Source organism: Oncorhynchus masou, chromosome 20, assembly GCF_036934945.1.
Source record: "Oncorhynchus masou masou isolate Uvic2021 chromosome 20, UVic_Omas_1.1, whole genome shotgun sequence".
Classification (NCBI taxonomy): domain Eukaryota; kingdom Metazoa; phylum Chordata; class Actinopteri; order Salmoniformes; family Salmonidae; genus Oncorhynchus; species Oncorhynchus masou.
Genome location: NC_088231.1, coordinates 14,408,362 through 14,422,048, shown reverse-complemented (window position 1 = coordinate 14,422,048; position 13,687 = coordinate 14,408,362). Strand labels below are relative to the sequence as shown.

Genomic DNA, 13,687 nt, shown 5'->3' with positions numbered 1-13,687 from the left:
AATTCTGCCTTGTCTCCTCTTCATCTTCCTCCCCCATCCCTCTGTCTTGGCGGACAGCCGTGGATCATAGAACAGGGTTTCCTGCCCACCCAGATTGATGGCAGAGTTGTTTTTTGTTGCTTACCAGCTCAAATCAAATGTATTTGTCACATGCGTGTGTTTAGCGATTGTTAGTGTGGGTGTAGCGAAATGCTTGTGCTTCTAGCTCCGACAGTGCAGTAATATCTAACAGTTTCACAACATGTACCCAAAATACACATCTAAGTAAGGGATGGATTAAGAATATATCCATATGTCAGAGCGGCAGCATTGGACTGAGTGATATAGAATACAGTATATACAAATGAGATGGGTGATGACATATTTACACACAACTATACTATTCTAAGGTATCTTAGTCACTTTAGAGTACAGTTTATACATATGAGACCCTGCCCACCACTCCTCCAATCAGTGATGTGGAAAGTGTCTCTTAGCCCTGAAAGCGGGCCAATAGAAAGTCCCCCATTCACAGACCCTACCAGGCCTGGAGGCTGTGGGGTTGAATTCCTTTCCTGCCATACGGTAATGGGAACCAGCAGTGCACCTCTGTACAGTGACTGCCCCCATATCCACAAGATTATAAAACTAGTGAGAGCTGAACTGGTGGCCGGAGGTCTGCTAGTGTCTGATTCCAGGTATCATCTCCTGTCCTGCTGTTGTGCCCTTGGGCAAAGGCACTTAATGCCTAAGCTGCTCTTGATCCAGGGGCACTGCTCTGCTCTCAATCCAGAGGCACTGCTCTGTGGCTTACCCTGTGCTTCTCAACGTGCGTGTTTATTTGTGGGGGGTTTAGATGGGCAGTTGGACATGTTTCAGTTTTTCACAAAATGGACAGCCTAGCTATTCTATTGTAGGTTTATTTTAAGTATGCTTCCACTGAAAATCTAACTTCAGATATACACTGTACAAAACATTAGGAACACCTTCCTAATATTGAGTTGGGGCATGAACTCTACAAGGTGTCTAAAGCATTCCACAGGGATAGTGGCCTATGTTTACTACAGTGTTTCCCACAGTTGTCAAGTTGGCTGGATGTCCTTTGGGTCATTATTGATACACACGGGAAACTGTTGAGCATGAAACTCAGTAGCATTGCAGTTCTTGACGCACTCAAACCGGTGCGCCAGGCACATACCGCCATACCCTGTTCGGTTCCCCTTCGGAACAGTTGAGCTAACATAGGCTAATGCGATTAGCATTGGGTTGTAAGTATTTTTTTCCCAGGACGTAGACATATCTGATATGGGCAGAAAGCTGCACTGTTCAATTTGCATTAGCTAATACCATGCTATTGTTTGACGAGTGTGCACAATTATGAACTTAGTTATTAAACCAATTAGGCACATTTGGCAGTCTTGATACATTTTTAAGATGAATGCAATGGTTCATAGGATCAGTCTACAACTTTGCACATACAATGCTGCCATCTAGTAGCCCAAACCAATTTTTCTGGGCTGGAATAATACATTATGGCCTTCCTCACATTTCAAAGATGGTATAAAAAGACATATTTTATTTGTATTATCTTTTACCATATCTGTGTTATTCTCCTACATTTTCACTACCTTCAAAGTGTTTCCTTTCAAATGGTATAAAGAATATTCATATCCTTGCTTGAGGCAGTTAGATTGGAGTGTCATTGAAAAGGGGTCCAATCCGTTAAGGGGTTTGTTTTTGGATAAATCCATTTTCCACTCTGTTCATGTGACCGGTTTCTAGGGCAACCATGTTGAATTCATTGAACTTTCCCAACCATTCATCCTGTAATCATTTCAGTATATATTTAATTGACAGGTCTTTTCCAGATCTTCATAGTTGCCATTTCATTAATAGCCTTCGCTTGTGTAGTGAAGTCAACTTTTGACTTAAGGTTTCGATTTGAGTATCTGTTTGTTTTTGATTGTGTGGTGAGGTGAGCGTACCCTCGTCTACACACTAACATGCAATTGTGTGAGTTTACCTGTTTTAGTGTCTGTATACTGTGTGTGGACACACGCACCTACACACATCCACTCTGCCCCCTTTCCCCCTCATCCCCCTACCTCAGCAGTAAAGAGTGCATCTCAGCACCTACACACATCCACTCTGCCCCCTTTCCCCCTCATCCCCCTACCTTAGCAGTAAAGAGTGCATCTCAGCACCTACCCTCAGGTGGGTAAAGTGACAGTGTTCCTGTTCATCTGTTGGCCCAGGCAGAGGGCCAGGCAGACTGTCTCCGTCCGCACAGCACACTGAGGTTAATGAGTGGATTTTCTGCACTGCAGTGCTACACACACACACACACACACACACACACACACACACACACACACACACACACACACACACACACAGTCTGCATAGCTATAAATCACCCACACCATCCGGCATCCACTGCACTGACTGGACCTGACTAGAACCTGATGGAGGGAGAGGTAGATGGAGGAGAGGCCATGTCTACACTTGAGAGTTAATGCAGTTTTTCTGTATTCTGAACACGTCATGCATCTACACCTACATTTTAAATGTGTCTACTGTGGCCAGTGTCCAAATTCCCTTTTCCCACTATATTAAAATGCCTGTATCCCTGACGATCACAAATGCATCCCTGACTACCACCTGAAGTGGTCAGACAGATCTGAACACAATCAGACTTTTTTTGTGCATCGAGACCAGTCTATTCAATGCGGTCTTCGTATTCTGATAGCAGAAGTCATGGCCAGAGAGAGGTAAGGACTATGTTCCCTCATTCCCATCCCACCTGTAACCCCTACCCCCCAGGCCCTCCCAAGCTGCTCCCTCTAATTGTATTTTAGTGTCTATGGGAGCAGCGGCTAGAAGCAATTTACTCATTGCGCTGTATTAGCATGGGCCCCGGGCAGGGAAGGAGGGAGGACGGCTTGACGCTGGCTGTCCCTCTCAGCCCCTCTGTGCCCTGGCTGGCCCTGCTCCGTCTCTGGAGGTTAAAGTTGGACGAGACTTGACAAAGAGAGTATAAGAGCGCAGACACACTCTGCCACCGCCATCCCCCTGGCAGTAAAGGGCGTATGGCACAATATGAGATCTTTACTATTAATGCTTAATAGGGTTGATGTGAATGGTCATGTCCTATAGGGTGTCTTCTTATATCCATTTAGTGAAGATGTTATGGGCTGTGACCTCCCCAGGTAGTTTATAGAGGACAGTTGAATTAGCGGGGAAGTGGAGGCTTTACTGTTAAGGGAATTGTTTCCCCCTCCAGTTACACTGTTCAGGCTAAAGGACCTCTAGTAATGGTTCTCTAGAACATTCTCTAACTCGGTGATACTGGTTGTTTTTTTGTTTTTTTGTCTGCCCAGAGAACAGTGGAAGTTGTTCCTAGGGGGAAAATGCAATTTATGGGTCAATCGCATGTTCTTTCATACCATTGGACTAATCCATACATCAAATATCAGTCAAATAAGTGGTTATTATGTAGGACATTAATTTTCAAAAATATTCAAACAGTGCTTCATTAATAAAGTGAGGACAGCTGTGAACTTCCCCAGATTTGAATAATTATGCACCTGCTCTGTTTTATTCATAGGTTGTGCCGCTCATCTGTGTTCCCCCCTCTCTCTGTTCCGCAATCAGCATGTTAAAGGCTGTTGAATTTTCCTGAGATGTGGTAGTCAGACGGGGGGGGTTGTGTGTCAAGGGCATTATCAAAGAAACGGTGTTAATTCAGCCCCAATATGAGACAGTTTTTTTAGATCTGATGAATTGTCAATAGTTTGTCTTTCTAAAATGATGACCCTTGATTCTGTGCCCTGCTGTGCTTCACAAAGGGCCAAATCTCTCCTTTTCTTTTGCTCTTTCCTTTTTGAAGCACTCCACTGAGTTTGTCCTTTTTTTAAATTATCTCACATAAATAAACTTGTGTACAATTGTCTAAATGTGCCCTTCACTACAGAATTGTTTAAAAAAAACTGTACAAACAAAGGTAATTAGAACAAAACCTGTGAGTTTCTGTAAGCCTTGCTAAGGCTGTGTAGATTCTGGAGGTGGAATACTAATTGGCTGCATGTGAAAGTAACTAGCTGTTAAGTGTGGTGCTCTTCCCAGCCTCTTCTCTCTGCCACACACTGTCCCCTGCTGAAATCCCCTCTGGCTTTACCCCCACAGCTCAAGTGCACTAGCCATTAAAACCTCACACTCTACCTCTCACTCCCGAACAATTGCTAATGATTTCGGTGTAAATTATAGCAGTCGTTTTGAGATGGCTGTGTACTTTTTTATTTATTATTACGTTGGTGACTACAGGGAATTAAGCATGTTTAACTTAAACAACTTGAAATATGCATTTGAGAAGGGAATTCACTTTTCAACTTAACGATGGCGGTCACCTAGACCTTCTCACTGCAGTAAAATACAGATGGGAGGACATTAACTATTCAGTTAAACATGCTGCAAGAATCTGAGTTCATAGTCTTTTCCCTGGCCTGTGTGAAGCCTAAGACTCACTACTGGGTGGATGCAGTGGTCACTGACATTGTGTTGGCAGACCACTGTCTGGTGTCAATGCGATGCTACTGTATGTATTTGGTATCTGGTTATAGATGTTTTTGTTCCCTCTGTTTGACTGCAGGGCCTGCATCGCTGTAGCAGCCTCACGGCTCAACTCTGGAGCCCTGACCAAAACCAGTTCTGATGGGGACAAGACCGTGGACGGGTAAGCGCGCACACACAGGTATTTGAATGGACTCTGTGCGAACTCTGTAGACATGTAGCCCATAACTGTTATCCATAGCTGGGCTACCTACCAGACAAAGATTAATTCAAGCTTTCAAATTATGCTGAGGAAATTGCACATGGCCAAGTCATTATGGGCAATCCATTATGTTATTTAATATATACAAAAGGCCTGTTCCTCCAGATGCAGTAAGAATACCCTCTATTCAAAAGAACAAATCCCAAAGTGCAGGTGAAGATTGTTGCGGTGACAACTTGGGATCCGCAGAAGTTTTTCAGTTTGAATAGATATTATGTTTTGGTCTCCAGCGCTCTCCAACGTTGTTGTTGTTGTTGCAGATTGTAGGTATATGACATATTTGTCGGGATATGAGGTATTGAAGGCTGAGTTTTCTACATAGTTCTCAACTGGCAGCAGGCATTACTGTTTGCAAAACAACAACAAAAACCTTGCAGAATAAACATGTTTTGTCAAGGCCAGAAAAGCATATTCTCCAACCTTTGCAGGGCTATGCATGCATATAATGTCTTAGACAACCCTTTTACCTCACATTCACTTTAAGAATGTAGCCTCAAAGTGTGTCTGTAACCACTACGGGTAGAATTTTTCATAAAACCGTGCCAGGAGAGGAACTCAAGAATTCCATTCGGCTGTTCTGTGTGTGTAGAAACCAGCTTTAGAATTGCCTTGCTCTTTATCTCAGAACCATAATGGTTGTCTATCGCTGTGGCCTGACGCATGTCTGCAGTCTGAGATGCATCTACACTGACACTGTCTCAGAGGGGGACGGTGGTGTCGACTCGCTCGCCAGGACCAACAGTCCTCTTGGTTCGCGCCAGCCCCTGAGATACCCATAGTCCTCTTGGTTCGCGCCAGCCCCTGAGATACCCATAGTCCTCTTGGTTCGCGCCAGCCCCTGAGATACCCATAGTCCTCTTGGTTCGCGCCAGCCCCTGAGATACCCATAGTCCTTTTGCTCATTTTCTCCATGCTGTTTCAGTACTGAATACCTAGCCCAGATTGAACCGTGGAGTAATCCTCTGATCTCCCTCTCTCCCAAAGTGCCGCCAGCTAACTGATTGTCTTCATTTTTCAGTGTCACCGGTGGCGGCGGCAAAAGAGCCACGGCGGTGTACCCGTGCGAGGCCGAGCACGAATCTGAGTTATCCTTCCAGGTCGGAGCAATATTCAGCGCCGGTAAGTGTTATCGCTCCGACAACGGTCGCTCACTCCTGAAATATCAAAGAACCGCCCGGCATATTGGATTCCGTGAGGGAACCGGTAACAGGACAGCCCAATCTGATCTTGAATCAGACTGAGTGATGAATGGAGGGGATAGAGAGGAGGGGTAGAGTGACTCTCCAGTCCATCTGAAAGGACTTGACAGAGCTCTAGTCAGTTAAGGGAAATGGACTTGATACATGAGTCTTTACAACAAGAGGATTATGTAATTATGATACAATATGTCTGTGGCTGGGTATTACCAGCCAATTATCATTGAGGGCTTACTCAATATGCATATGGGCTGGGGTTCCTGAAGATGCAAGACACTTGCCTAGCTTCCCATCCACATGCCTCTTGCCAAAATGATGTTTCCTCTCCACGATGAGTCTGGATTTGCCCTATGATTTCAAAATGCAGTTCTGATTGGTCCCAGAAACCGATAGGTTGGGCCAGAGCCAACCTCCATGATGACTATCAACTGTGATTTGTTAGATTGAATCGCTGATTTTTTGTTTTTTTTGTTTTGTACAACTCCTCTCAATGACTTCTAGGATGTCAGATTCAGACTGAATGTATATAGCAATTTAATAGAGCAGAGGAGTTATGTTCAGGGTGAGTGGTCAGGCAAGGGAGACGCTAATAATAAAATATCTGCTATGGGGTTGTTTTCCAATTGAGTTTAACTGAGGTGTTTGATATTGTAACTAAGACGGAAAATATAAAATGTACGCCCTCATGCCAAAAATATTTGAAAAATATGATTCACTGTCTCATTGAGAATCCAACCATCTCAAAGCCACAGTCAATTGGCAGTGCATGGGTCGACAAATGAAAGAACCCTTGTCAAAAGATGTTACAGTATGAGGGCAAATATGGCCAATCTCTTGACTAGAGACCTATATTGGCTTGCGCATACCTAACCAAACATGGTCTCAACCTATTTTATCAATAATAGTTTTAATAATGGCACAGCTTGATTTAATATCTTGGGTTTTCCATCTCATAAGAAATCGTATTGCATGAAATAATATACACCACAAGCAAGGGAGCCAAATACACTATCACGTAGTATAAACATTTTAGAGCAATGGGATAAATACTAAAGTTATGCATCAACATATCTCAGCCCATTTCACTTTAGTCAAATATACAGAGTTTGGGTAGGAATCCATTGGTGCTGTATTTTGCTGCCAATTTACCTCTGACTATCATCTCATATTCAGTCTGAAGATGGTCCGGCACCATGGGAAGACCAACTTAAACGTTTTCAAACACTTTGCAATGCAGAACTAAAAGGAAGAATTCTGATTGGAGAAGTCCCTCCCTGTATGTCTCTTTAATCCATTTAGTGCCTAATTAACATGTCCCTGTTCTCTGAAAAGCTTTTCTGTGCCAAATAATATGTTTTATGCAGCTTACATTGATACCCTTGAGTCATTCTCCCAGCAAATGGGGTACATTACCTGAACGGACAAAATGAGGACGATGTGGCATGGGGACATTGCCCGTCACGTTCGGTATTTCCTGAGCACAGAAAGTAAAATGTTTATTTACACCACAATGTCAGTGTCTGCTGAGATGATGGTTGTTTATATACTCTATGTCAACTATAAAGCTCTGAGCAAAACTTTCTCTCACTGACACAGCCATCTGTTTTCTAACACTGATACGCACTGCGTTTACTCCTATCTCACCCTGTCTCCTGGTACCTTCTGTTCCCATCTGCAGTGGCACCTTCCAGAGAACCTGGCTGGCTGGAAGGAGAGCTGGAGGGGAAGAAAGGCCTCATCCCTGAAAACTATGTGGAGATGCTGTAGAATAGCCTTGTCCCAGAGCTGTTTGTGCTGTATACCGTTATATGGTCATAGCCATTACCAAACTGTGGAAGTTTGCTATACAGCAAAACATTGAAGTCCTGATTAACAGATCTTGGACCAGGCTAGTGGAAGAGGGGTCTCGTCATCCCTAACAATCTACATCTAGATGCTGTATGCCAAAGGGTCGCCTGGCCTGCCACCATCTGGCGGTATCTAACCCAACTGTCACCTTATACATGGTATCCATGAAGTCGATGTTGAGACACTCCCATTCTCAAATTCATACTTTTTCTTATGCCTTCAACTCTCGCGTTCCCTGCCCGGTGACTATGCGTTCATCAACTTTAATGCAGAATAATGATAAATACCCCACAGCAATGATGTACAATCTATCTTGGATATAGGAAAGAAACATTTTAAGGTGCCTTACAACACCAAGACAGAGTTGACATGTATTTACTGAATGGGTATGTTTGGAAAATGCTAAAGAGTTGTGTTCCGTGAAGAATGTCTGGAATACTCTTCAAGAGGTGCTTTGGTATAATATGATGTATTTAATTGGCACATGGATTGCATGTTTTATTGTCTTACCCCAAAAAATTTTTTTAAGTGTCCACCGTTGTGACTGACTGTACACTGACATGCTGTAGAGGCAGTCATATTGGAATGGTTCTCCTTCGATCAAACCATAGAAATATAATTACTAGAACGGTTCTTGTATGTCTATGGTTCAGACACTCTTAGACTAGTTATCGGGTCGTTTACACGTCAAAAAGCACAAGGAGTTCGACACCCACCATCTCAGATTGTGCTGAAATCGTTTCTGTAGTTACAAACATAAGATTAGCATTCCTGAAATATTATTTTGTTGAAATATAATTTGAGTAAGAATTTAAGCTAATTGATTGCACCCAAATTGGCCATTTAAAATAGGATTTAAATCTTCAATAAATTTCCTAACATCATTTGACCATAGTTCTTCCCACCAATGAGTAAGACATGAGGAATCCAATAGCCACCCACATACTCCTCCCCAATTGCACCCCAACAACCAGTATCAGTTCTGTCTAGCAAGTAGTATGGAGCTGCGGCCTTGGAGTATTGCAACTTCATCCTATGTAAAGTATTTCCTGTGAATCTGCTGCCTCCCCCCTCCCCCGTTCAGAGAAATTAAATATTTCAAGTCGGCAGCATTACCATAAATTAGTGAGTACCAGGTTTTGCCTACTATATGCCGCTGTTGCTGGTCTTTTGTGTTTGTTAATTAACATGGGTCACAATTGGCATGCAACTTTGGGTAGAAAAACCAATAGCTTTTGCTCATGATGAAACTAAATTGTGGCCATCCTCATAATTCTAGCCAGTCCTCCATGATAACAATTCCGGTTGTCCTTCTCTTATGCTTAATCTGTGTCCAAGGAAACAGCCCCTCTGTGGTTTATTCCCTTTAAGAAAGGTCTGGATTAGTTTTGCCATTCCTGGTGAATAAACAAACCATTAGGCTACAGCAGTTCTAATGGGTTCAATGTTATGCTCTTCAATGGTAAGTCTCAAACACACACTAGTATTTTTTTGGGTTTAATGGTACAAGTTGCTAATCACACAACATATAAATATATTTTCAAATAATTAAGAAACACCACTGCCATGCAATAGTTTATAATTGTATTGTTTTGTTAGGCTTTGTCACATTTTAGTCACTAGCCCATTCCTACAAGTTTTGTGCTTGTAGGAAAAGTTTTCATGAGAATTGCACCATAGCTGTTGCCCACTCAGAGCTGCGATTTGTTGGGTTGAATCATTAGGCTGCTAAGACAAAGACGAACTGAATTGCTTTCATGGAGGACTGTCTTGATATGTGAGGATGACTACAATTTGTTTTCATCATGAGCAGAAGCTTTTGGTTTTCTACCCAAAGTTGCCAAGAAAATGTTGTGATTCGTTTAATAAACACGAGACCAGCAATATTTACAAAGGGGTGTGGCAGTAGTAGGAACAGCAACATCAAGTTGACAACCTAGTACTTTCAGACTAATATTTGGTAAATAATACAAGTGATTTCAAATGGCAAATTTCTCTGAACGGGAAAAAAAACCTGATTCAGAGGTAATAGATTACATAGAATGAAGAGGCAATACTCCAAGCCGCAGCTCCATACTAGTTTGACAGAACTGATACTGTATAATGACCATTGGTTTGGGGGGGTCCTTGGGTGACTTTGGATCATTTTATTGGATTCCCCATGTCTTGCTCAATGATGGGAAAACCTTTGGTCCAAATTGGCTGTTTGGTACTATATTGATTGCATATGTGAGTCTTGTAAATTAGAAGGGACAATTTGAGTGCGATCAATTAGCTTAATTTCTCAGATCAAATAAAATGTTGCAGGATTGCTAATTTTATGTTTCAAAATACAGAAATGCCTAAAGGACATAGATATTCTTTCCAACGTTCTAATCAATTATTTAGGTGTGACTGAATGTTCAACTCAATGCAGCAATGATGTATGGGAATGTGCTAAACAAAGTGGGGTTTTATTGAAAACCGGTTTTATAGATCCATATTCGACGATGTTCAAAATCTTTCTGAACATAGTTCACAAATTAGATGCCGTTCACATCTTAATTTGTATTATTCTGTACCAAATTGACTGACGAGACAATATTTTATTATTATTACCACAACCACAAATGCAGTATTTTCCAAATATTATTGTCTATGGCTGTGTATATAGTTATTTTAAAATGCCAAGTACATTCTATTTTGAAGCCCTTTTTTATTGGTTTCATTTTGAGTGGTTTTTACAATTGTATGTGTACTAAACGCATCACAATACTTTTATTCTATTGCCGTTCAAAAAAGCCGGTTTCATTTTTCTAAGAGTTTTTGTTCTCTCATTTTGCATTGCTTTTGAAGTAATTTAAGACAGTGATTCATGACATTTCTAAAGGTCTTGGCATCCATTTCAATTTTGCAACATTGGATGTCCTCTTGATCAATGTTAAATAAATAAAGACATTTTTATTCTTTACCCCATTATGTATTCTTCTGATAACTGGAGAGTAGATGGACACTGCAGACTGAAATGGTCCTCCCAAAATAATATTTTTATATAACAAAGTGAAATGGCAACTACTGAATCGTTTCAATCAAGTTTGGACTGTCAGGACTTTCTGTGGAAGAATCTTTGATATATTCTATTCCATTGTTATCATTTTGGGGGCCCAAAAATCATTAAGAAATGGACATCTTTGTCTACTGAAGTTTTCTGAATCAACCTCTACTTGCTTGTTCTAGTGGTACAAATTAACTATCTGTTTTAAGTACATTGAAATCATTTGAAGTCTTACTGAATGTTTCCTTTCTACTTATTGAGTCATAGGCATCAGGATATTCAGCAGACCATTTCTCTATAGACACTGCAGAGATTTTTCATCGCTGATTCAGTCTGCTACAGCCCCGCTGTCTGCAGTAGTCGGTCTTCCACTATAATGAAGGCCTACTTAAGTCTGCATTATACATTAGGATACACCAACTGAAAGCTCTAGTCCCAGTCTTGCAGCTGTACGACTACAGTATTTTCCAAAAGATCATAGGCTGTATCAACAGGCCACGTGATGTCTATCAAACCTCTCCCTCCACTCACGTGAAAATCCTTTGGATTTCATCTGGTGTAATGTTACATAATAATTATCACGCGTCGTTGGCCTCCAAGTCTTGCCGAGTTCAAAACCACAGGGAGCTCAGAAATCTGACTTCAGTGCATTCATGACAGCTTGGAATAAGATGGGAGGGGTGGACGAGCTCCGACTGGGAGACATCGTTTTGAATGCTCGTAAACATGGGCCTCTTTCTAGAGCTCCGACTTTCCGACCTGAAGATCACTGATGTCATGATTTTACCTAGTGTCCCCCCCCCCCCAGAGTTTCCAGTTGTCTTGAAAGCACCATAAGACATCCACTCTTACGTAGTCTGTACTGGAGAGCAGGGCATGCCGACTAGCTGGGTCAGATGTTTAGGCTAAAAGTACGGGGGGGGGGGTAATGGCGAAGGAGGCGTCATGGCTCGACGTGCCCTTGAAATGACGACAGCAAGAGGCTGTGACAGCAGTGATTACATAATCAAACGAGGCTGAGCTAATGATATGGTCAAATTATTCTGTGTCAGACTGCCTCTACAGCCCCTCTGTCCTTCTCGGTCTGTCTTCACTATCTGTCTCTTTACCTCATTTTCTCCTCTCGTCTCATCTCTTTTTTGCATCTGTGTCCATCTTACTGCCTCACATGCTGACCAGACCACACGCTCACATGTTGAATTCTGTCCCCCCACACCAGACGTGATCAGGGCACGTAGATTGAAATATCAAAACGAACTCTGAACCAACTATATAAATATCGAGACTGTTCGATAAGCAAACATTTATGGCAATTTAGCAAGCTTGCTGTTAATTTGTCCTGGGATATAAACATTTGGTTATTTTACCTGAAGAGTGGCATGTGGGTATATGCTCCTAAAAACCAATGATATGGGAGAGGCAGAACTTGCAGCGCTTCAAGAGTCATAAATAGAACTATGTTCTATTTTAGCGCCTGGCTACTCAGATGCTTGTGAGGAGTGTGGGTGCAATGATTGAGTAACATGCATGTGTACATTGTATTTTGCAACCCGAGCGGTGTGGTCAGCCTCTGTCTGCCCCGTTCTAGCTCTCTCACTCAGCGTCTGTTTGTTCCACTTCTACTTTCACTCTCCCTGCTGAGGTCATTTGTTAAGAACTGTAGTCACTCCTGTTGGATCTTCCCCAATATTACTTATATTAGGACTTGAATGAGCGGGGATGAAAATGAGCTTGTGTTGCTGCTTACTTAGAACAAGTTGGCTGTCTCTGCCCGTCCGTCTATTCATGAGATGAGTTTACAGTATAGCCCAATCATCCATGTCACCACTTATAGTTGTGTATTTTGATACAGTAAAAATCTAGCTGGATCTTTTTAATTTCCTCGGACAGCAGTTTTTGGCCGCACGTCAGCTGTCCTCCACCTCCTCCAACACCATTTAAGTTTGCTGACAACATTACGGTGGTAGGCCCGATCGCCGACGATGAGACAGCCTATAGGGAGGCGGTCAAGGACAACCTCTCCCTCAACGTTAGCAAGGCAAAGGTGCTGCTCGTGGACTACAGGAAACGGAGGGTGCCTTACTGCTTGGTAGGGCAACTGCTTGGCATCCGACCGCAAGGCGCTACACAGTAGTGCGTATGGCCCAGTACACCACTAGGGTCAAGCTCCCTGCCATCCAGAGCCTCTGTACCAGGCGGTGTCAGAGGAAGGCCCTAAAAATTGTCAGACTGTTCTCTCTGCTACCGCACGGCAAGCAGTACCGATGCACCAGGTCTTGAACCAACAGGACTCTAAACGGCGTCTACCCCAAACCATAAGACCTGCTAAGTAGTTAGTCTGGGTAGCTATTTGAGTAACTATAAACTCAACATATAAAGTGGTGTTTCATGAGCTGAAATAAAAGATCCCCAGAAAATGTACATATGCACAAACTTATTTCTCTAAAATTGTGTGTACAAATGACTACATCCCTGTTAGTCAGCATTTCTCCTTTGCCAAGATAATCCATCCACCTGACAGGTGTGGCATATCAAGAAGCTGATTAAACAGTATGATAATTACACCTTGTGCTGGAGACGAAAGGCCATTCTAAAATGTGCAGTTTTGTGTGTCACAACACAATGCCACAGAAGTTGAGGGATCATGCCATTGGCATGCTCACCGCAGGAATGTCTACCAGAGCCGTTGCCAGAATATTTAATGTTAATTTCTCTACCATAAGCCACCTCACGACCACGTGTAACCACGCCAGCCCAGGACCTCCACATCCGGCTTCTTCACCTGCGGGATCGTCTGAG

The 13,687-nt window shown here is 42.6% G+C and overlaps 1 protein-coding gene across 1 annotated transcript in view; it reads left to right on the top strand.

Moving 5' to 3' along the window:
* The window catches only part of LOC135506999 (rho GTPase-activating protein 10-like), a 61,093-nt gene extending 50,289 nt beyond the window's left edge, over nucleotides 1–10,804 (top strand). The window contains 3 exon segments of the mRNA XM_064926459.1: nucleotides 4,628–4,711; nucleotides 5,829–5,929; nucleotides 7,685–10,804. Coding sequence (XP_064782531.1) covers nucleotides 4,628–4,711; nucleotides 5,829–5,929; nucleotides 7,685–7,773 — 274 coding nt within the window. The 3' untranslated portion in view covers nucleotides 7,774–10,804.
* Nucleotides 10,805–13,687: the final 2,883 nt, after the last annotated feature.